The 25,264-nt window shown below is 40.2% G+C and overlaps 1 protein-coding gene across 5 annotated transcripts in view; it reads right to left on the bottom strand.

Annotated features, from left to right (window-relative positions):
* Nucleotides 1–2,199: 2,199 nt before the first annotated feature.
* Nucleotides 2,200–25,264, bottom strand: part of RASGRF2 (Ras protein specific guanine nucleotide releasing factor 2) — a 287,549-nt gene continuing 264,484 nt past the window's right edge. For 4 of the 5 annotated variants that reach the window (XM_049866653.1, XM_049866663.1, XM_049866673.1 and 1 more), the window contains exons 23-27: nt 19,934–20,131; nt 12,991–13,070; nt 11,562–11,679; nt 10,959–11,027; nt 2,200–6,152 (exon numbers count right to left, since the gene is read on the bottom strand). In XM_049866653.1, the coding sequence (XP_049722610.1) occupies nt 6,060–6,152; nt 10,959–11,027; nt 11,562–11,679; nt 12,991–13,070; nt 19,934–20,131 (558 nt within the window). In that variant the 3' untranslated portion in view covers nt 2,200–6,059. Of the gene's footprint in view, nt 6,153–10,958; nt 11,028–11,561; nt 11,680–12,990; nt 13,071–19,933; nt 20,132–25,264 lie in introns of those variants that run through there. The other variant, XM_049866693.1, reaches the window with a different exon arrangement.

Genomic DNA, 25,264 nt, shown 5'->3' with positions numbered 1-25,264 from the left:
AAACTTAAACCTGTTGCCATCAAGTCGATTCTGACTCATAGAAACCCTATAGGACAGAACAGAGCTGTCCCATAGGATTTCCAAGGAGCAGCTGGAACCTGGCTGTAGAAGTGACTCAGACTTGACCTTGCAGATGAGGCCTTATGGAATAGACAGCCCAGATTGCTCATTTCAGGGGAGAAAGAAATGTCTACTTCATTGAAGCCACCATATCAAGTGTGTTTGGGTGTGCTGGAGCCAGCTGGTTAATTGGCTCATTGAGCCAATTGTTGAATTTTCAGAGATTTTTCAGGCCAGCAGTTAAACACAGCCACTATTAAAAGTTAAATTATGTAAAGTTACAATAAATTATGTTCAAAATGAAGATAATAAATCCCAAAGCCCTTCAATTTCTAATTATTTTACTATAGTATATTCTCTTAGAGTTATTTACATCTACTTTGTCTATGGTGGAAATACCATATAATGGTGTGCTACTGAGCATCTCCTCCCAACGTAGTGACGTCATGTGGTAGCTTGAAATCAGCCACAGTGGGAATATTTAAACACAAAAATCTGAAAATGCTACAAATCAGATCATTGTTTTCACGGAGAGTCAGTTTTTGAACATTCACCAACAAAGCACAGGGTGTGACTGTAAGGATACAGTGCAAATAACAAAGACGGGAAACTCAACCTCATGGCCAGGCTTCATGGGAAGTGAGGAGCAGCTTCAGAAGCTTCACAGAGAGTGGAATATATTTCAGTGGAAGGAATGTTGTTCAGAATCCAAAGCTGCTTTAGCATCTGGCAATCATCTCAAACCTCAGAAAGTGTTGATCAACTCTACAGGACTGCAATAATTCTCAAAGCTGGCTACAAATTCTAATAATCCAGGAGCTTTAAAAAAGTACCTAAGTTAAGCCTGAGTCCTGCTCTCCAGAAATTCTGATTTAATTGGCCTGGGGTGTCGCCTGGGATCTGGCTTCCCAGGTGACTTAATGTGCAGCCAGGGTTGAGAACCAGGCTTTACTGTTACCAGCCGCTCTTTAGTCTCAACGACTCTGTGTCTTATGGCTTCTTCCTCAACCACCAGGCGCTCGATTCTCTTTCCATGGCTCATGGTTCATTCAGCCACTACCAGCCTGTTGGGCAGAGCACTTTGTACTACTCACCGGCTGCTGGTCAGCCTGTAAACTACTGCCTTTGAGTCAGGTGACTACCCCGACCAATCAGCTGTGACCGCACAAGCAGATTCCCATGCTGTGTATGTAGTGGACACTCTGTAGCTTTGCCACCATGAAGACTAGGCCAATAGTGAGGGCAACCAGCACTAAGTAACGTTGACAAGAAAACCCTACAACCAAATATTCCCCATATGTCAGCTCTTCCATTATCCATGCAAGCTAAATGTTTCCACCACACACCAGTGTGTATGTAGAGCTTGACTCCTCTGCTAATTTCCACAGGAAACTCAGTTATCCTGAGCATTTTGTGCGTATGTGCTTGCTGTTGTATTTATGTACAGTTTAGGAAGTGTGGTAGGTCACACATGACACCCCAGAAAATTCCACCATGGGGCTCACCCTCTTCTTTCCTCACCCCTCTCTCTCTGCTCCTTGCAACTCTCTCATGAACTCCTAGTTCTTCCTCTAGTATGACTTTCTTCATCTCAGGTCCGAAGAGATCATATTCTACTCTCTAAGAAGACAAATCAAAGCATTGCCTCAACAGGTAGATCTCTCCCTATAGCCTCTGAAAGGATAAAATCTTCATTTCAATTCACCAGGTGACTCCTCATTAGACAGGAACCTTCAGATACTGTTCACAGGTTAGTGGGCTGCTTTCCTACCTATAGCATTTTCCTCCAGAGTCTCCCCTTTCCAGGAAGAAAGCAGTTGTCATCGAGTTCACTCCGACTCGGGGTGACCCCATGTGTGTCAGAGGAGAGCTGTTCTCCATTGGGTTTTCAATGGCTGATTTTTTGGAAGTAGATCACTAGGTCTACTTTCTGTGGTCCCCCAAATTATCTAATATTTTAGTGCCTGCAACATGGACTACTTCTAAACTGTTCTTTTGTTGTTTTTTTTCTCCAAAGTTTTAGAGGTTAAAGAATACCTGAACACCAAGGTAGCTCACTGCAATGAAGACAACAAGGTAGAAAAATGCAAGAGTTAAATGAAAAACTAATGAGATTTTTGAGAATTCAAGAAAGACTAAGTTTAATTTGCATAAAGGCATAACCCATACCTCACCCAAAGTGTTAGGCCACAGCACAAATCCCTCTCTGTCAGAATCACAAATGTTGGTGGGTTGGCAAAGTAACTGGACACAAACAATATGTTTCTCAAAGTAATGCATGGGTTTGTCCATCACAAAAACAAAAAAAAAGAAACCAAACTTGCTGTGGAATTGATTTCAACTCAAAGTGACCCTATAGGAGAGAATAGAGACCATCACATACACACACACAAGTAAGAAAAAAATACATTTAAATCCTTTGCAAAAGAGAGCCGAGGATGGTAATCATGTTACCTCACATTTGAACAGTACTTTACAGTTTACAGTCTAACCCATTTAGTGCTAACGACAGCCCTGTGAGGTAGACAGCACAGGAATTACTATTATATTTTGCAGATGAGGAAACTGAGGCTCAGAGAGGCTTAAGCACTGGCCTAAGGTTTCCCAGCTAGTAGATGTAGATCCAGGCCTTGGATTCAGGGCTGGGGATCCCAGTTCAGTGCCCTTTCACAACTGCCTTTCTAATAAAAAATGAAATGGGTTGTTAAAGGATAGTGGCTCAACATCACGAAGCAGAAGTGTTATTTTCCATGAACAAATCAGAACAAATACAATCAAACCTGATGTTAATGACATGCTGGTGGTAGCTGGGATGAATAATTTGCTGAATCATTCAAGTATTTATACCTGGGACAAAACGATTGTTTTCTACTTTACCTCTGCTCTGCCTCAGTCACCAGCAGCCACTGAGAATGACACTCTGATTATATTTCACCGACTTGAGTCTTATTACCAGGAACCACATGGTGGCACCTCAATCAACTCATTCTTCAAACTTTCACCTCGTCTCTAACCGAAACGAAAATGAAAATCAATCTCATCTGTTTATGCCTTCTTGCTCTGGACATTAGTCTGGCTCTGCTCTTCGGCCATAAATAACGTTATCTTTTATCCCATTTCATTTCTAGTAAAAATGCTTAATTTTGCAGGTTGGATCAACATTTTCCAACTTGGAAAAGAAAAGCTAAATAAAATTTTTGTTTTCAAATAAACAAAAGTTAATTTTATGGGGAGTAACTCCTCTACTGCATTATTATTTTTAGTTAAGAATTTAAAAGCCACTCAGTCTTTGCTGGTCCAACGTTTTGTCTCACGTAATACTGTGAGACAGAGGTGCTGGTCTATCACACATGTCAAGCAGCATTGTAAGGTATATTAAAATTTAACAACCACTATCAGCGACTTTGTGTAATAAACCCAAACCATAAAGCCGCTTGGAAATATTACAGCAGCAGTTTAAAAATCCCTCTTTCAATTCCTTTGGGGAAACACTAAGGAAAAGTGACAAAGTTCTACTTCATGTCTGATTCTGTCCAATAACTTTCTGGCTCAGGTAAGAGATGTGTCCCTGCAGCGAAACTGGACTTCTTAGTTAATATCCAAAGGCAACCCCTAAAAGCCCCAAGATAAGTTCATTGACGATGAAAAAATGTGCGTATTCATCTGAAAGCATAAAATTGGATTTTACTTCTGATTTTCTAGGTTAATTTTGCAGCATAAGTGTTCGCTACTTGGTTGTTGAGGGCTGACCTTCCATCTACTTTTAGAAATGGAATCTCACATAATGGAATCCAGGCAGAGACAGCCAGGAGTGCACACTCCAACAATAGAGACAAACTCAAAAGCTGGACTGTGGAAAGGACACACTCAACCATCTCCTTCCCTCTGAGGGATTTTGGGGACTCCAAGTTGAAGTAGAAGGCATTGACTTTCCCGTGTGTTGTTTTGCATGACGCTAGAATGTGTGTGGTCCTTTCATTGATTTATCCTGGTTTTAGTTCACTTGCAAGACTATGTTTTTGAACTAATCTTTACTTTCCTTTTCTTCTTTAAAACCTTGATGTGTTTGGAGCAACCTATGTATATTATTTGAAACCCTGCATTCTGAACACATAAATTGCAAGTTACGCATTGTTAGGATCCAAACAACCCATGCTTCCTATCATGCATAAATATGTGTCAACCTCTTATTTGATATTAAAAGGAACAAACAAGCAACTTTTTTAAAAAAAAGAAAAAGCATCCATAAATAACCCTTCTCGAGTTTAGCGCTACACAGTTGGCTAATATGAGCTACTGAAAATATTTTTGGAATGGTCTCCAAATACTATAAGTATTTTCTTAGTTGATATTTCACTATATAGTTAGGTACAGAGATGGCTGTTATGGTGCAGAAAATGAACATTCTCCATCTCTATGGTACATTATCAATGCCAGCACTTCCATGGGTCTTAAGAGCCCACAAGTGGAATTTATTGGTCAGCTGTTAGCTCTAACAACATAATTAAAGTGCAAAGAAAGAAGGAAAACAGCCAGACAGGTCAATTTTTCATTGTCAGCATCGATAAGCTTCATGCCTCTAAGAAAATGTCAGTGCCATAGGCTCAGGTAATGGTATCTCTATATTTTGTTCTTGTCCTTCCTTTAAAGCAGCATTCTCCCTGAGAAAAGAAGAGGGAGGTAAACAACAAGATAGCACTGTTTCTTCAACAGGTTACAATCTTGGGAAAAGCGAGGTCACTTCCCCAGCCTAGAGTAGCAGGACTAACCCTGCATTTGGTTTTCTGATACAAGAGCTATTGGGTGGTTGGGTCCATTTCCTATGCACTTACAATATTTTCACTTGGAAATATCTCAAAAAATTTGTTTTTGTTTTTGTTTTAAAGATGGCTGGGGGAGAACTGTCTACCAACAGCTCATGACAGTATGGTTTTAAAAAGGAAAATCCTATTAAATAACTTTCCTTAAAAAAAAACAACCAATTTTCATAGTGAGTCTAAAAAAGTTTTGTGTAAATCAGAAACGATTCCCACATAACAATGAGAGGGGTTTAAAAAAAAAAAAGAAAAAGCAAAGCCAGGTGCAGAGATAATTTTTAAGTATATATTTTCACATAACATTGAGGCCCACTATAGCACTTGTGGCCTTTTATCTTGTTCTCGGGTTTTGGTGGTAAGGGAGCGTGCACCTTAATGAGCCATCTTCTGTACACTCAGCACCTGTCTCTCCAGGGAGCTGGCTTCTTGGGCACCAGGAGAAAGCCTCCCTCCTCTCCAGACACCCACTGGCTGGAATTCTCTGCAGCACAGCCTACTGATTCTTAATTAAGGAAATGTTATGTACAAATCCATATGCCTTTCATCATTTTTTTCCTGTCCACTTGCCTAGATATTGAAAAGGCCATTTCAGAACATAGCATTCCTCAAATGTAAATATTTATAATGCATTGAAAACCATGCACATGCTGGAAATTGAAATTGCTTATGTGTTGGCCCATCCCTACAGGGGAAGCCTAGGCTTTTCTGTGAAGCTTATAACAAAAGGCAATGTAATAGATGCCATTAAATCCTAGGAGGGTTGGTAGGTGTGTCCAGGCCTGTAAAGTGCCAGAGAACCATCACAGGTCTCTTCTACAAATCCTTGTCCCAGGTTCTAACAGAACGTGGGACAGAGTTTACAATTTGTTTTCTTACTTGCTTCATTAAAATGGCTACTAGCACCTCCCACCCTACATTCCCTTAACGCACAATGTGCCATCAGCTTTACCAAATATCAATCTGTTCACCTGCCCACCCAAGTCTGAAGCATTTGTCTTTCATCCCAAACAGTTGTGCCTCCCTTGTGGGAGACAATTCACAACTGGTTTTGCCTTCTTTGGTGGAGAAAGGAGACTGGATCGTCTCCTCCGTCCTCTCCCTGCACCATGGGAGGCATGGCACGCAATTTCTGTCCGTCCTGCTTCCCGTGAAAATCCTGTGGACGCAGGGCAAGGCCAGTCTTCAAGCCGGGAGTCGAGGTTCAATTTTTAGTGACAGCTCATATAAAGTGTCTTCATCTATGATGAGAGTTTTGTCAAGCAAGTACTGAGTAACCTGAAAAGAAAAGGAAAATTCAGCTCATTTCTTTGAGAACACTTCTATCTGAATGAAATCTGACCATCTCTTTTAATTCAACATTGTCTCATAAATATTTTAAAATTTTATATAACTAAAAAAATTATGAATAATTTATGTCCACATTGTAAAAGAACCCAACCTGGGCTCTGAACTCCTGCTGCGAATTTGCATTTCTGACAACTTCTCTGCTGAGATTTTGCATTTCCACCCCAGATATACTAAATCAGAATCTACATTTTAACAAGATCCCCAAGGGATTATTATATATATTTTCCTGGGAATTTGTTAGAAATGCAAATTTTCAGCAGGGGTTCAAACTGGAACGAACCAGTTCAAAGCCCTGAATCAAACATCCCTACTCTGTCCTATAGGGTCGCTATGAGTTTGGAATGACTCAACGGCAATGGGTTTGTTTTAGTCTCCTCTGAACCCCCAAAACCCAGGCACCTCCATCAAGAGGAACCATTGTTATCATTTGGTTTGTATCCTCCCAGATGTTTTACTATGTCGTTATAGACATGAGATGTACTTATAGAAATCATCCTTTTCTTTTAAACATAAATGGTATCATTCTGTTCATTGTATTCTGCTTTCACGTCTTAACTCTAAGTCGTTAGAGAGCTCCCCATGTCAGTTCATAGAAATCTACCTGCTGTGCAGTATTCAATAGTATAATGCACTACAGCGTCCTTAACAATTCCCTGTATTGATGGATATTTAGTTGCTGATAATATTTCACTATTATAGAAAGTTACAGTGAGATCCTTGTTATCATACTCCCTAGTGTGCACATGTGTATGCTCCTCTAGGGTAGAAAGGAAATGACGCTGGAAATGAAAATTTGGGGGCATGGCACATTTCTATGAAAATATTTTTAATGAGACATAACTTACATAAGTGAAATGAACAGCTCAATCAGTTTTGACAAATGTATACATCCACGTAACTCATACCATATCATGACACAGAACAATTTATCACCCAGAATGCTCCCCCATGCATCTTTCCAGTCATCAGCTGCCCAGAAGCAACCACTGCTCTGATTCCTTTCACCAAATATTAGTTTTGTCTATTCTAGAACATCACATAAATGGAGTCATGCAGAATGTACTCCTGTCTGGCTTCTTTCACTCAGCATAATGTTCTGAGATTTATCCATGTTGTGGCATGTATCAGTAGTTTGCTCCTTTTTATTGCTGAGTAGTATTCCATTGTATGGAGTCCCTGGGTGGTACAAATGATTAACACGCTTGCCTGATAACTGAAAGGCTGGATGTGTGAGTTCACCCAGAGGTGCCTTGGAAGAAAGGCCTGTTATCTAGTTACGAACGTCTGGCTTACGTACAACCTGTAGTTATGAACCAGCTCCGTAAAGCCTATTATATTAAAAATTCCAGGTACATACAATGGTTCATAATAAAAATGGGTGCTACTTTTCAACTTGCATCAAACATTATTATTACCGCTGTATTATGTTTTTTTTATTATGTTCAAGATATTTTGGTGTATCTGAAAGTGTTTCTTTAATGTTTTTGTGCGTAGAAAAGTACACTATGTACTATAAAAAAAATGCTCAGATAAACATTTGACTTACTGATGTTAGGTATGAACTGTACCTAACCATTTTAACTTACATACAAATTCGATTTAAAGACAGATTTAGGGACGGAACTCATTTGTAATCCAGGGACTGCCTGTACTTTAAAAAAATCAGTCATTGAAAACCCTGTGGAGCACAGTTCTACTCTGACACACATGGGGTTGCCATGAGTCTAATTGACTCACAACTGGTTTTTTGGTGTTCAGTTGTATCCATTTTTGTTTCTCTATTCATCTATTGATGGACATGTGGGCTGTTCCCAATTTTTGGCTATTATTTTAAAAATGCTATAAACATGTTTGTACAAGGCTTTAGTGAGCTTAATTTCACTTTTCTTGGGTAAATACCTAGGATAGAAATTGCTAGGTTATCAGGTAGATGTGTGTTTAATATTTTAAGAAATCACCAGTTTTCCAAAATGGCTGTACTATCTTACACTCTCACCAGCAATGAATAAGCATTTCAGTTGCTTAGTATAGCCATTTCTAATTTTAAAAGATGATGTCAGTTTATCTCCTAAACTGCTATACCTGTAGCACACAAGAGTACCTGTTTCCCTATACCCTAGCCAATGTTTGAAATTATCAATCTATTTCTTTGTTGCCAATCTGACTGGTGAAAATGAACTCTCATTATAATTTGAATTTTTCTTTTTACTAGTGAAGTTGGGCATTTTTCAAATATTTATTGACCATTTTCATTTTTTTCTGTCAATTACCTGTTGGGAGCTTTATTTATTTTTCTATTGGATTATATTTATACTTTTTAAAAATAGCTTTATAGGAGTGCGTTACAAATTCTGTATCTTTGCTTTATATGTTGAAAATATTGTCTCCTAGTCTACCGCTTGTATTTTAACTTCTTAAAATAATTGCTCTTTGTCACGTAATGGAAGATTTGGGTGTGGGTGAGACCACCTATGGAGAGGGGTGCAGAGTCAGGAGAGGCGATGCTCTAGGGCAGAGCTTAGAAACCACCGGGAGAAGAGGCCAAGTCCCCACAAGCCCCAAAGGAGAAAGAGCCAGAGAAGCAGTAGGAAAACCAGGAGAAAGTTATATGATGGAGTCAAAGCAAGAGAAGTTTCAAGGAGAAGATAAACAGTAATGCTCCCAATATTTCGCCCAAACACATTCTGTTTGTTTCTGGTCGATACCCTTACCATGTTAAAGAGGTTTCCATCTATTCCTAGTCTACTAGAAGATTTTAATCAGGAAAAAAATTATAGTTTTATCCAATTTTTTTTCAGCATCTATCATGATCACGGGACCCTAGAGGTGCAGTGGTTAAGAACTTGGCTGCTAATCAAAAGGTCAGCAGTTGGACTCCAGCCGCTCCTTGGAAACCCTATGGAGCAGTTCTACTCTGTCTTATAGGGTCGCTATGAGTCAGAATTGACTCAACAACAGCAGGTTTGATTCTGTATCATGATCATAGTTATTTTTCCCATTCATTATTCAATGTAATGAATTACAGTGAGAGATTTTATAGTGTTAAGCCAAACTTGCATTCCTAAAAGGAATCTGATTTAGTCTTCAATGAATGAATTCTTTTACTGCGAGGCTGCATTTGATCTGCTAACATGAAATTTTAGGATATTTACATTTATCTTCATAACTGATGTTGTGTTGTTAGGTGCCATCAAGTTGGTTCCGCCTCATGGTGACCCTGTGTACAACTGAACAAAACACTGCCAGTCCTGCACCATCGTCACAATCATTATTATGCTTGAGCCCATTGTTGCAGCCACTGTGTCAAGGCATCTCATTGAGGGTCTTCCTCTTTTTTGCTGGCCCTCTACTTTACCTAGCACGATGTCCTACTCCAGGGACTGATCCCTCCTGATAACACGTCCAAAGTATGTGAGACACAGTCTTACCATTCTTGCTTCTAACGACCATTCTGGTTGTACTTGTTCCAAGGCAGATTTGTTCCTTCTTTTGCCAGTCCACGGTATATTCAGTGTTCTTCTCCAATACCACAATTGAAAGGTGTCAGTTCTTCAGTCTTCCTTATTCATTGTTCAGCTTTCACATGCATATGAGGCAACTGAAAACATCATGGCTTGGGTCAGGCGTACCTTAGTCTTCAAGGTGATATCTTTGCTTTTCAACACTTCGGAGAGGTCTTTTGCAGTGGACTTGCCCAATGCGGTGAGTCTTTTGATTTCTTGACTGCTACTCCCATGGGTGTTGATTGTGGATCCAAGTAAAATGAAATCCTTGACAACTTCAATCTTTTTTTTTTTTCCAACTGACATCAGCCTATAATTTTCTTTTAGTCTGTTCTTCCTTGTCTAGTGGTATGAAGGGATTATACTAGTTTAAAACAATGAGCAGCGTAGCTTCCTATATTTTTCATGCTCTGGTACAGTTTATAAAACATAAAAATAATCTGTTTATTGAGGATTTGGTATAATTTGTCCTTAAAATTATCATGGCCTGGTGCCTTTTTTAAAGGTATGGATCTTTATCCAGCTTTCTTATGGTTATCTAATAGTGATTTCTGTGGTTATTTGCCTATATTCTTTTGTTAATTTTTATAATTTCTACTTTCTAGAAAGCACCTGATTTGTCTATGAACCCAGATTTGTTGTTATAAAGTTACATTGCATTTCTTACATTATTAAGGTATCATCTTTATCTATAACTCTATAACTTTGTCTCCTTTGTCATTCTTGAAATTCTTTGGGCCTTTTTTTCCCCCTTGATCAGACTTTCCAAAGATTTTACTATTTAATTGATCTTTTCCATGAGCCAGCTTTTGGTATCATTGAGCAACTCTTGCTTTCTAGTTCATTAATTTCTGATTTTTTACTTATTAATTCCTTTAGTTGTTGTTAGTTATTAGGTGCTGTCTAGTCAGTTCAGACTCACAGCAACCCTATGTACAACAGAGTGAAACACTACCTAGTCCGGCGCCATCCTCAAAATTGTTGCTATGTTTGAGCCCAGTGTTGCAGCCACTGTATCGGTCCATCTTGTTGAGAGTCTTCCCCTTTTTCACTGACACTCTAACTTCACCAAGCATGATATCCTTCTCCAGGGACTGGTCCCTCCTAATAACATGTCCAAAGTACGTGAGACAAAGTCTCACCATCCTCGCTTCTAAGGAGTATTCTGGCTGACTTTTCCAAGACAGATTTAATTAATCTAATTAATTCCTTTAGATCCTCATAATATTACCTTTGGCTGATGGTCTATTCGGTAGGAAGTCTGCTGGAACTGGCGAATCTCTCTGATGATGTGTGATATCTACAAAGAATAACAACAAAAGCAAAGCAAAGTTATTTCCTTGTATTACAGGCCCCATATCTACAGCACAATCATCCTCAATGCCCAGTGCTTTCTTGCCCTTTAACACACCACGTGGCACGCCAACAGCAAGAAGATACTGGATTCACAGTCAGGGGAACATCTGGCATTGGGTAGACACAGGCTTGGTAGTGGCAAGCTCTGGGTGTCATTGTCCATAGGCTTCTTGTTTCTAACTTGGTGCTCAGACCCTGGTTGTCTATTAGGAAGCCTTTAGTATCGGTCTATCACTGGTTAGTCTTAAAAAGTCAACCCTGGAGCTTTATTCCCCAACCCCTTTGTCCATATTACAAGCTGTAATTGTCCTGCCAATTTTTCCTCCATCAGCAGAATCAGGTGCTAGACCTAGTACCTGTTCACCATTGTCTCCACCATGGGACTAAAAAGCAAACAGTGACTTCACAACTCATTCACCCCTTCTCTACAAACCACTGAAGTCAACTGTAAAAGGCTGAGTATGAAATTATCACCTACCATTCTCATTTTGGAAAAGTTGACAAGGCCTTCCTCGGTAAAGTTTGGTGTTCCTTCTTCAATAAATGCCAGGTCTGTCAAGTACATTCCAAGGTAAGGAACTGCTGGGGGGTTACAACTGCAAGACAAAGAGGCATTGTTCTCATACTTGGTAGGACAGATGTCTATTTTTCCCTCCCCAATGTAAACAGGAAGTAACTATGCTGCTTCAGTCCTGAAGAATATTTTGTTTTTATTGTATTCCAGAAGCACACTTATGATATGCAATCCTAACCACACTTCACAACAGAATACAATACAAAATTACAGCGCGTGTTTTTCTCCGTGTTTGAAACAATGGTATCTGTAAACAACAGGATGCTTTATGGACAAGTGCACAATATTTGCTAGTCCACTGTTTGCAATACTTGTAATTGGGCCACGCTTCTTGGAGGGGTAAAAGCTTGTTGAAAACCCCTTTTTCCCTGACTTCATTAAAATACAAACACGCAATCTTAAAGAACTGAATAGAATAATCAATGTGATTAGAGCTTTGCACCATAGTAAAACCTAAAACTTAATTTCTGTTTCATTGATACTTAAATATTTTAGATGGTTAAGACTTAACATCACAACTGCATGCTAAAGAGTTTTTTTGCGGGGGGAGGTTATGGTTGGTCTCCACAAATAGGCTAGAGGTTGAGATCATGGGCTTCTGATCCAGAGAGAACTGAGTTTGAATCCCAGCTTGACCACTTACTAAGTTACACTGTGTAAACTTTCTGAACCACCATTTCTTCATCTGTAAAATGGAGATAATAAAGCTTATCTCTTAGTTGGTTGTGAGGCTTAAATAAGACATATCAAGCACTTAGCATGGAGCTTGGCATTTAGTAATTATTCAGCAAGTGGTTCTATTAATAATATTATTATTATTACAAGTCTCTCTTTCACTCAAGTTATCACAGGAGTAATGCTTTTTCAGAGTAAGTCAAGTGCCTATGGTAGATCATGAGAAACCAGTTACAAGAGAATAAATTCCACGGGATAGAAAGAGTGAATGATCCAGAAATAATAATAGGCTATAAATAAAACATAATAAACAGATGCTGGAATATTTAAACAAAATAATCATGGGAAGTCATTGTTCTTAGATTAGGAAATACCTAATCAAGAAACCTTTTATGCTACAGGTGGTTTGATTTATTATGGTGATATTTTCTTATTTGGAATACTCTGCGTATAGTGAGTATATCCATAGGACACTTAGTGTACGCACAGTATTCCAAATGAAAAGGAAAATTAGAAAAACACCTAGATGGTGAAAGTAGTTTCCCGTTTCTTCTTCTTTTCAAAGAAAAGTAAAGAGAGGTCACTATTTGTATACAATATGAATTATTTAAATATATTTCTGAATTAGGAATATTCTTAATAATTAAGATAGACATACTTTTTAAGGGTTTCTCTGAGACTTTTAAATCTTCCTTCAGATGAAATAGTCTTCTGAAGTTTGTCCATTAGAGCTTTTGTCTAGGAAAACAAAACAAATCAAAACGACTTAGTAGGTCATGAAAATACTTCTGTGGTTTGATAAGAGTGAGTTACCAAAAAATGCTCAGTTCGTATCTATGGTGGCAGGTGCTGTTACCTTTCCATAATAAAGGTCATTATGTAATATGATTCTCACAGCATAGAGATAAGGCATTATGTTTAAATTTAGCTTAAAAAAAAAAAAAGGAAGAATGCATGGAGAAGAGAAAGTGCCCACATCTACACATTTAGCCAGAAAAGGAGGGAAAATCTGTAGAAAAGTTGTAATGCACAAGAAATTTAGGGACCCAAAGAACTGAAAACCACATGTTGAATACAGGATCTTAAAGAAGTCTCGTGCCGGGGAGTTTTCATGATAAATCTTTTTGAGATAATCTCCAAACTATCTAATCACATGTTTGGTTGCTTTGCTACTGACCTAGCAACATTCTCTACACCAGGTCCTTTCCATTTGTGATCTTCAACAATTTGTTAGAAAAATATAACTGAAATATTTATCAAGAAATAAAATTATTGTTGACAGTGATCTGGAGTTTTTCCCATGGAAATGGGAGAATGGTAGGATGGTCCCTTGGGGATGATGACTCACTCCCGGTAATACCCATACCAGGCAGCCTGGCTGGGCCCTGATTCTCCAAGTCTCACAGGAAAAACACCTGGGATCCCCAGCAGTAAGGCTCCTTAGGTTACGCCCAGCAGTGAGGCACCTTAGGTTACTGTGTCTTGGCCTCGAAAGGAGCTGCACAGCTTCTTGAAAGCTTTCAGAAGGTCTCAGAAGGGCTGCTCTGCCTCACCCTGGTTTCTGAGGTCTCTGGGAAGAAGGCAGCCAGCAAGAACTGGATAGGGGGTGACGAGGGGTTCGGGTAGGTCTCCTGCCTCCCCAGGGATGGCCTTCACTCAAAGAAGCTACAGAATACAATCTATCCCACAGCCACTGACTGAATCTGGTGGGTTCCATAGTGTAAATTCTACCAGGCCTTCTGATCCTCTCCCAGATTGGAACCAGATCCTGGGAAGGGACAGCTGCAGAGCAGATGATGTTACACAAAGGTACCTGAAGCAGGGCATATTTACAACCAGGCTTTACCTACCATGCCTGGAGTGAGGCACTGGACGCTGGAGACAGTCTCCCAGGAGGACAGTCTATCAGTCCATGCTAAAGCCACTCTGAGTGACCCGTACATGTGGCCAAAATGGTATGTATATTCTATTTAATGCCTCTACAGGTGATATATTCAAAATTTAAAATAATAATTTCAACACTAGCCTTAGCATCTCTATTTCAAAGTCAGTTATTCCTACACCTGCATCCCATTAAAGCCATGAATATCCCTTAAGTCAAGTACAGGAGAGATGTAGATGCTTTCTTAAAGAAGATTTCTGTTTCAGAGAAAAAAACAAAAAAACAGGGAAGGCAAAGAAAAGTGAAGGCAGAGGAGCAACTACTGGCCCTGATGAACTGCAGTATGTGATAGGATAGTATGTTCTTTGTACCCGGTGCCCAATGGCTGAAGCCACCACCTTAATACCTATTGCTGTCAAGTTAATTTCAACTCATGGCTACTCCATAGGCTACCCTATACCCCAAGAAGCAGCTGGCACAGTCAAACTGCTGACCCTTTGGTTACCAGTTGATCCTTTATCAACTGTGCCACCAGGGCTCGACTGCCTTAGGGGAAGGCAAAACTTAGCCAAAACAAAGGGTCAGTGCCCAGCTTTTGGATTCTGATATAGCTGTTGAAGCCCATTTTGAAAACATATGCTAAGACTCATTCATGATAGAAAACCCCCAGAAAACTAGTAGTAGAGGGGAATCAACTCACCTTTATAAAAAGCATTTATTTAAAAAAACCTACAGCTAACACCATACTTAATGGTAAAAGACTGAACACATCGCTACCTCTGCCCCCAGAATTGAGAATGCAGATATATACCCATTCACCTATGGTCAGCTTAGCTTTGAGAAAGGACCAAAGTCCATTAAATGGTGAAAAGACAGTCTTTTAACAAATCGTGCCAGCAAAACAGGATGTCCATTAGTAAAAAAAGAAAATAGGACCCATACCTCACATCATACACAAAAACTAACTCAAAATGGATCAAAGACCTAAATATAAAACCTAAAACAATAAAGATCATGGAAGAAAAATAGAGACAATCCTAGGGGCCCTAATACATGACATACATTCAATACAAACCATAACAAACAATGCACAAACATCAGAAGAGAAACTAGATAACTTGGAGTTCCTAAAAATTAAACACATACACATAAAAAGACTTTACCAAAACAGTAAAAAGAGAACCTACAGACTGGAAAAAAAATTTGACTATGACATATATGACAAGGGTCTAATCTCTAAAATCTATAAAATACTTTAACACCTCAATAACAAAAAGACAAATAATCCAATTAAAAAATGGGCAAAGGACACGAACAGACACTTCACCAAAGAAGACATTCAGGGGGCCAACAGACACATGAGGAAATGCTCACAATCATTAGCCATTAGAGAAATGCAAATCAAAACTACAATGAGATACCATCTCACCCTGACATTACTGGCACGAATCAAAAAAAACAGAAAATAACAAATGCTGGAGAGGCTGTGGGGAGATTGGAACTCCTATGCACTGTTGGTGGGACTGCAACATGGTGCAAGCACTATTGAAAATGATATGGCACCTCCTTAAAAAGTTAGAAATAGAAATACCATATGATCCAGCAATCCCACTTCTAGGAACATACCCTAGAGAAATGACAGCTGTCACATGAACAGACACATGCACATCTATGTTCATTGCAGCATTATTCACAACAGCAAAAAGATGAAAACAGCCTTAGAACCCATCGACAGATGAATGGGTAAACAAATCATGGCACATACACACAATGGAATACTATACAATGAGAGCGAGCAACGATGAATCTGCAAAAACATTTGCAGCATGGATGAATCTGGAAGGCATTATGCTGAATGAAATAAGTCAGTCACAAAGGGCAAATATCGTATGAGACCATTACTATAAAAACTCAAGAAAAGGTTTACACACAGAAAAATATAATCTTTGATGATTACGAGGGAGGGGCAGATGGGAAGAGGAAATCGCTAACTAGATAGTAGACAAAGGTTAACTTTGGTGAAAGGAAAGACAACACATAATATAGGGAAAGTCAGCACAACTTGATCAGGACAAAGTCATGGAAGCTTCCTGGACACATCCAAACACCTTAAGGGACCAAGTTGAGGGCTAGGGACCATGGTCTCGGAGGACATCTAGGTCAACTGGCATAACATAGTTCATAAAGAAAATGTTCTACGTCTTGAAAAGCTTGTGAGTGGCAATCTAAAATGCATCTATTGGTCCCATCACGTTCAGAGCAAAGGAGAATGAAGAAAACCAAAGGTGCAAGGAAAAATATCAGCCCAAAGGACTAATGGACCACATGAGCCACAGCCTCCACCAGCCTGAGCCCAGAAGAACTAGATGGTGCCTGGGTACCACCACCAACCACTCTGATAGGGATTGCAATAGGGGGTTCTGGACAGAGTGGGAAAAAAGTGTAGAACAAAATTTAAATTCACAAAAAAAGACCAAACTTACTGGTTTGACAAAAACTAGAGGAAGCCCTGAGACTATGGCCACTGGACACCCTGCTAACTCAGAACTGAAGCCACTCCTGAAGTCCACCTGTCAACCAAAGATTAGACAGGCCTATAAAACAAACAACAACACACATGAAAAATGTGCTTCTTAGTTCAGTCAAGTATAGGAGGCCAAATGGACAACACCTGCCCAAAAACAAAGACGAAAAGGCAGGAAGGGACAGGAAACCTGATGAATGGATACAGGAACCCATAGTGTAAAGGGAAAGGGGGAGAGTGCTGACACATTGGGGAACTGCAACCAAAGTCACAAAACAATTTGTGTATAAATTTTTGAATGAGAAACTAATTTGCACTGTAAACTTTCACCTAAAACATTAAAAAAAAATTTTTTTTTAAACGCACCAAAGATATGAACAGACATTTCATTGAAGCAGATACACAGACGGTAAATAAGCACAGGGAAAGATGTTTAGCATCATTAACCATTAAGAAAATGCAAATTAAAGCCACAATGTGATACCAGAATAGCTAAACTAAAAAATAATGATAACACAAAATGCTGGTGAAGATGTAGAGAAAGCAGGTCACTCATAAGTTGCTGGTGGGAATATAAAATGGTACAGCAGTTCTGGAAAAGATTATTGCAGTTTTTTATAAAACTGAACACGTGATTACCTTATGACCCAGCAATTCACTTAGTCATTTATCCTGAGAAATGAAATTTTATGTTCACACAAAATCTGTACATGAATGTTCAGAGAAGATTTATTTGCAATGGCTCAAAACTGGAAACAACCCAAATGTCTTCCAAGTGGTAATGTTTAAACGAAAGGTGGTGCATCCATACTCATGGAAGACTACTCAACATCGAAAAGGAACTAGCTTTTGAGACGTTTAACAACCTGAGTGGTTCTCAAGGTAGTCACGCTGAATGAAAAAAAAAAAGGCAATTTCGAAGTCACATACTGTATGTTGTTGCTAGCTGCCATGGAATTGGCCCCTGACTCATGGTGACCCCCTGTGTTACAGAGTAGAACTGCTCCATAGGATTTTCTTGGTGTAATCTTTTAAGGAAACAGATTGCCAGGCCTTTCTTCCATGGAGCTGCTAGGTGGATTCCAAGTGCCAACCTTTAGGTTAGCAGCCTATTGCTCCACCTAGACACCTCACATACCATATAGTTCCATTTACATAACATTCTGGAAATGACAAAATTAAAGTGATAGAGAACAGATTAGTGGTTGTCAGGAGCTAGGGAGCGGGGACGAGGGGTGGCTGTGGCTATTAAAGGGTAGCACGAGGGATCCCTATGATGGAATTGCTCTGTATCTTGACTGTGGTGTTGATCACACCAATATATCCACGTAATAAAAGTGCACAGAATGGAATACAGATAGACACAAGGAGTGCATGTAACACTGGTGAAATCTAAGTAAGGTTGGTGGATTGTACCAATGTCAAGTTCCTGGTTGTGATATTGTCTGTCATTTATGTAAGATATTATTATTGGGGAAAACTGGGCATGGGGTGTAGTAAATCTCTGTATCATTTGTGACATCTGAATGTGAATCTATGACCATCTCGAAATAAAAAGTTTTGAAAGTTGTGGCTTTTATTTGCAAAAGCCATGCTTTGTTGACACAAAAAAAGATTTGCATGTTCTCAGGGGCCAAATTTGAGGTTCTTTTTACTAAGGAATAGAGACGGTGGGATGAAGGACATGATTTAAGCTTGGTTTGGGGCCATATAGGGAGGAGTTAAAGCCTTAAAGAGAGACTTGGAGAGAGAAAAGTAGAAAAGAACAGGAAATGGTGAGAGTCCGTGAGGGGAGCTTAAATTCTCAGAACAGGCAATAGAAACCAGATAGTTTTGAGAACATGAGAGCAGAATGTATTTATGCTCTTTTTCCCACCTGAAACCATGAAGGTGGGGACCCATGCAGATGACCTTCACCAACTTTGGGTGGTCACAGCAAGGTAGGCATAGTGGTGTATGTGGGAGGGTTAGACAAAGAGGGCCTGAAGAAGACCCTTCACTCTCTGGCACCAATGAGACATGGAGGAGTCTGGAAAGTTCCCCAAGGCCCTTTGAGAGAGCCAAGGTACTTATCTAATAATGAAGAGTCAGTATGCCCACCAGGGATCACCACGGGGCAGGATAGCCCATAGTAGTGGCTGTTAGGTTGGTGTGGGCTGGAGGTAAGACATACTCCAGTCTCAAAGGATCAGCAGAGCTGTTGATTGCTGAGGAGGTGAGGCCGGCCAAGCTCCCTAGTTCAATCACCATGCACCACTCCTGGGTAGGGTAGACAGACCATGTGTATACCAAACCAAAAACATCCCACGATTCTACTGCCATCAAGTCAATTCCAAACCCATGTGTTAGAGAGTAGAATTGCTCCATAAAGTGTTCTTGGCTATAATCTTTACAGAAGAAGATCACCAGGCCTTTCTTCTGTAGTGCCACTGGGTAGGTTTGAATCACCAACCTCTAGGCTAGTAGTTGAGGTCAAACCATTTGCAGCACCCGGGGACCTATGTGTACCTCAGGCACAGATAATTCACAGTGGCCTGCACCCAATGACCACTCACCAATAGACTACAACAGGGGACCAGTGGGATGCAGACATCCCACCAAGAAGCCCAGTGAAGCCCTCCCCAACACCCACTGACAACCAGGTCCCCCTGGGTAATTTAGTTTGAATCTTGAAATTATCTGAACCAAAAAGATAAGCATGGGCAAGCTGAATCAACTGAAAAAAATTAAAACAGTTATGTCCTCGCACACCCATTTTATTATGCCAGAACTTGAAATCTTCATGCATGACCAAAAAGTGAATGTTGGGGTCCTTTGTCCCTGGTTTTTGGCCCTAAGATATTTGTACCCTTACTTTGGGGGAGAAAGAATGCCAAATATGGCATTAATCTGCCCTGCCCAAGTAAGTCAGAAAACATTTCCTGACTGACAACCACACTGTTTAAGGTTACCCCCCAAAATATTTTAATGATTGTTTTGGTTTGTATCTTATTTTCTAAATTAAACATTTAAAAATGCACATGAGTGGGATCAATTAAGTGGTAAGAACATAGTAATTACCCCACGTTGGCACCTTTCTTTAGCAACTGAGTGGCTCATTTCAGTTAATGATTTCCTAATTAGTAATATTTATCTTGGCTCTCGCCTCCCAACCTCTCCTCTCGGCAGCGGGATGTGTCGCATGCTGACGCTCACCTGCTTGGACACCTTGGCCCAGGTTTTCTTCAGCCTGTAGATGGCACTTCTGTTTAAGGCCGAGGTGATCTCCAGCACGCCATTGTAGTTGTGCAGGCACCGGCAAATGTCGGCCACTGCCACCCACTTCTCAATCGCGTTGGCACGGGAGCTGACATCAGCATAATTCATTATCTGGGAAGCCACCAGGTTACTCATCTGAGGCAATCAGAAAGCCAAAGAGGCAGGCTAAGAGCCAAACAATGCGTTAAGATAAAACACCTGAATTACCTTCAGAACCATCAGGAAAACAGGGTGTTGGCTGACATGGAGGTCAGATTCCATATTTTATGTATCAATTTTCTGAAGAGACTAAGGTCCGTGATAATAATAATAACAACAAATGGGTGGATGAGCACCTGTTCATCCTTAGCGTGAAGACAGGAACTGCTTGGAAAACATGATTTTGTTAACCAATAATTTTGATGAATTATTGTCAATAATTATTGAGAAAATGGAATAGAATTAACCAAACCCTGAGGAGAAGCAATCTTTGCAGACCATGGGCTTCACTTCCTGGCAGCTCCCCACATGGTCCTTGGCCCCCAGCAGCATGGACAGAATCACTGTGGGAAGCCTGGTTCTTACACAGAGAGAAAACACATGTGCCCCAGTCCCACCATATTCTAACCTGACCAGCATTCAAACCACAAACACTTAACTGCAGGGCAAGGGAGAACATTTTCTCCTTGCTGATTTTATTTTTTTCTACCAGCAGTTAAAACGACCTGCTGTTTCAAGGCTAAATACTGTTATTCTATTAGTTAAGCCTCCTCACATATGTCAGTTTGTCATACTGTGGGAGTTTGTGTGTTGCTTTGATGCTAGAAGCTATACCACTGGTATTCAAATTCCAGCAAAGTCACCCATGGTGACAGGTTTCAGCTGAGCTTCCAGACTAAGACAGACTAGGAAGAAAGACCCAGTGGTCTGCTTCTGAAAAGCATTAGCCAGTGAAAACCTTATGAATAGCTGCAGAACACTGTCTGATATAATGGCAGAAGATAAGACCCTCAGGTTGGAAGGCACTCAAAAGAAGACTGGGGAAGAGCTGCCTCCTCGAAGTAGAGTCAACCTAAATGAGCTGGATAGGACCTTCATTTTCTGATGTGGCACAACTCAAAACAAGAAGAAATAGCTGCAAACATCCATTAATAATCGAACATGGAATGTATGAAGTATGAATCTAGGAAATTGGAAATCATCAAAAATGAAATAGAACACATAAACACCAATATGCTAGGCATTAGTGAGCTGAAATGCACTGGCACTGGCCATTTTGAATCGGACAATCATATGGTTTACTATTGCGGGAACAACTTGAAGAGGAATGGCATGGTGTTCATCATCAAAAAGAACATTTCAAGATCTATCTTGAAGTATAATGCTGTCAGTGATAGGATAATATCCATACGCCTACATGGAAGACCAATTAATACAACTATTACTCAAATTTACACATCAACCACTAAGCCCAAAGGTGAAGAAATTGAAGATGTTTACCAACTTCCGCAGCCTGAAATTGATTGAACATGCAGTCAGGATGCATTGATAATTTCTGGTGACTGGAAGAAAACAGTTGGAAACAAAGAAGAAGAACTGGTAGCTGGAAAATATGGCCTTGGTGATAGAAACGACACCTGAGGTCGCATGATATAATTTTGCAAGACCAACGACTTCGTCCTTGCAAATACCTTTTTTCAACAACATAAACGACAACTATACATGTGAACCTCGCCAGATGGAATACACAGAAATCAAGTTGACTACATCTGTGGAAAGAGACAATGGAGAAGCTCAATTTCATCGGTCAGAACAGGGCCAGGGGCCAACTTCAGAACAGACCATCGATTGCTCATATGCAAGTTCAAGTTGAAACTGAAGAAAATTAGAACAAGTCCACGAGAGCCAAAGTGCGAACTTGAGTATATCTCACCTGAATTTAGAGACCATCTCAAGAATAGATTTGATGCATTGAACACTAATGACTGAAGACATCAAGGACATCATACATAAAGAAAGCAAGAGGTCATCAAAAAGACAGGAAAGAAAGAAAAGACCAAAATGGATGTCAGAAGAGACTCTGAAACTTGCTCTTGAAGGTCAAGTGGCTAAAGCGAAAGGAAGAACTGAAGAAGTAAAAGAGCTGAATAGAAGATTTCGAAGGGCAGCTCGAGAAGACAAAGTATTATAGTGGTATGTGTAAAGACCTGAAGATAGGAAATCAAAAGGGAAGAACACGCTCGGCATTTCTCAAGCTAAAGAAAAAAATTCAAGCCTTGAGTTGATTCTACAGGGAAAATATTAAGCAACACAGGAAGCAGCAAAAAAAGATGGAAAGAATATACGGAGTCACTATACCAAAAGGAATTGGTCGACATTCAACCCTTTCAATAGGTAGTATGCGATCAGGAACTGATGGTACTAAAGGAAGAAGTCCAAGCTGCACTGAAGGGACTGGTGAAAAAGGAGGTTCCAGGAATTAATGGAATACCAATTGAGATGTTTCAACAAATGGACACAGCGCTTGAAGTGCTCACTTGTCTATGTCAAGAAATTCGTAAGATAGCTACCTGTCCTTGTCTATGTCAAGAAATTCGTAAGATAGCTACCTGGCCAATAGACAGGAAGAGATCCATATTTTTGCCCATTCCCAAGAATGGTGATCCAACTGAATGTGCAAATTATTGAACAATATCATTAATACCACACACAAGCAAAATTTTGCTGAAGATCATTCAAAAGCGGCTGCGGCAGTATATCAACAGGGAACTGCCAGAAATTCAAGCCAGATTCAGAAGAGAATGTGGAACCAGGGATATCATTGCTGATGTCAGATGGATCATGGCTGAAAGCAGAGAATACTGAAAAGATATTTACTTGTGTTTTATTGACTGTGCAAAGGCATTCAACTGTGTGGATCATAACAAATTGTGTATAACATTGTAAAAAAGGAGAATGGGAATTCCAGAACACTCATTTGTGCTTATGAGGAACCTGAACATAGATCAAGAGGCAGTCATTCAAACAGAACAAGGGGATACTTCGTGGTTTAAAGTCAGGAAGGCTGTGCATCGGAATTGTATCCTTTCACCATACCTATTCAGTCTGTATGCTGAGCAAATAATCCAAGAAACTGGACTATATGAAGAAGAATGGGGCATCAGGATTGGAGGAAGACTCATTAACAACGTGTGATACATAGATAACACAACCTTGCTTACTGAAAGTGAAAAGGACTTGAAGCACTTACTGATGAAGATCAAAGACTACACCCTTCAGTACGGATTACACCTCCATATAAAGAAAATGAAAATCCTCACAACTGGACCAATAAGCAACATCATGATAAATGGAGAAAAGACTGAAGTTGTCAAGGATTTCATTTTACTTGGATCCGCAATCAACACCCATGATGAAGCATCAGTTGAGAAATCAAAAGATGCGTTGCATTGGGCAAATCTGCTGCAAAAGACATCTTTAAATTGTTGAAAAGCAAAGATGTCACCTTGAAGACTAAGGTGCACCTGACCCAAGCTATGGTGTTTTCAATCGCCTCATATGCACGCAAAAGCTGGATGATGAATAAGCAAGACCGAAGAAGAACTGATGCCTTTGAATTGTGGTGTTGGCGAAGAATATTGAATACACCATGGACTGCCAAAAGAATGAACAAATCTGACTTGGAAGAAGTACAACCAGAATGCTGCTTAGAAGCAAGGATGGCAAGACTACGTCTCACATACTTTGGACATATCGGCAGGAGGGATCAGTCCCTGAAGAAAGACATCATGTTTGGTACAGAGTGAGAGAAGAAGAGGAAGACCGTCAACGAGATGGATTGACACAGTGGCTATAACAATGGGTTCAAGTATAACAACAATTGTGAGGATGGCACAGGACCTGGCAGTGTTTCATTCTGTTGTGCACAGGGTCACTATGAGTAGTAACAGACTGGACGGCACCTAACAACATTAGTTGAAGCCAAGAGCAAAAGAGTTGTCTTAAGAAACTCAACACTTGCAATAATGGAAACGAAAACGAAAGGTAGAATTATTAACAAAGAAAGGGAATATGGGCTTGTCATCTTTGTATCCACACACTAAATCTGATGGGTGCACCTGTTCTTTGACGATTCTGAAGGTACTTAAGATTTCACAGTGCCTCAGAATTATCACTGTGGATATTCATTATGGACATATTTTCATTAAATGAATAAAAACCTTATTCATTAAATGCATATTTTGTGTTGATTACCTACTATAGGCCAGGCATTCTTTTAGGTTTGGGAGCAGAAACACAAATAAATAAATGTCCCTGACCTTCAGGCACTGTGAGTCTAGTTAGAGAAATAAACGTCACACAGTGAAATGCAAAGCTAAGTCTATGCACAGATGGCTTGGAGGACATGGAGGCAGGGTGTGGCATCTGGCCAAGAACAGAAGAGGCTTCTGGAAAAAAGTAATGCCTATGTTAAGTCTTAAAGGATGAGTAGGTGCAAAGGTTAACACGCTCAGCTGCTAACCAAAAGGTTGGCAGTTAAAGTCCACCCAGAGGTGCCTCAGAAGAAAGCCCTGGCAATCTGCCAAAAAATCAGCCATGGGAAACTCTTCGGAGCTCTGTTTCATGCTGACACACGTGGGGTCGCTATGAATCAGAATCAACTCAACTGCAACTGGCTTTTTGGTTTTTCCATCAATGTGGAAGAGCATTTGCAAGGGAGAGAGGTGGAAAGCAAGGCAGAATGAAGGACTTGACAGTTGTCCGAGGAGCATGGGAGTGAGAGGGAGGCTGACAGGTGGGAAGGACTCTTGTATGTCAGGTTGAGCAGTTTGGACAGTATCCTAAAGGTGAGGGGAAGTCACTGACAGATTTTTGTAAAAAGGAGTGACACAATTAGATTGGCCTTTCAGAAAAGCTATCCTTATGGTACTGAGCAAAGAATAGACTGGAGGGCTGTGAGATGATGGGGAAAGACCAGTTAGGTGCTCCAGGAGACAAAGGGCAAAAGGTCAAATCAAGGTGTGGCAGTGGGGAAGAAGGGGAGAGGAACCATATGCAGATTTAAGGTTCACTGGTGCGTTGGGGGTGAGGGTGGGATGGGTAAGGAAGATGAAGGAATCAAAAATGACCTCAAGATTTTGTGCTTTGGAGAGTGAGTGTGTGGTGAGGCCATTAATCAGGACTGAGAACAGAGAATAAGGCCAAGAAACAGGCTTGGCAGGTCAGGGATGCAGATGGTAAGTTCCATTTGCAACACATTGAGGGCAAAGTGCCAAGCAGTCATCCCAG

Source organism: Elephas maximus, chromosome 2 (genome assembly GCF_024166365.1).
Source record: "Elephas maximus indicus isolate mEleMax1 chromosome 2, mEleMax1 primary haplotype, whole genome shotgun sequence".
Taxonomy (NCBI): domain Eukaryota; kingdom Metazoa; phylum Chordata; class Mammalia; order Proboscidea; family Elephantidae; genus Elephas; species Elephas maximus.
Note: the sequence above shows the minus strand (reverse complement) of the source record. Positions and strands in the feature narration are given on the sequence as shown.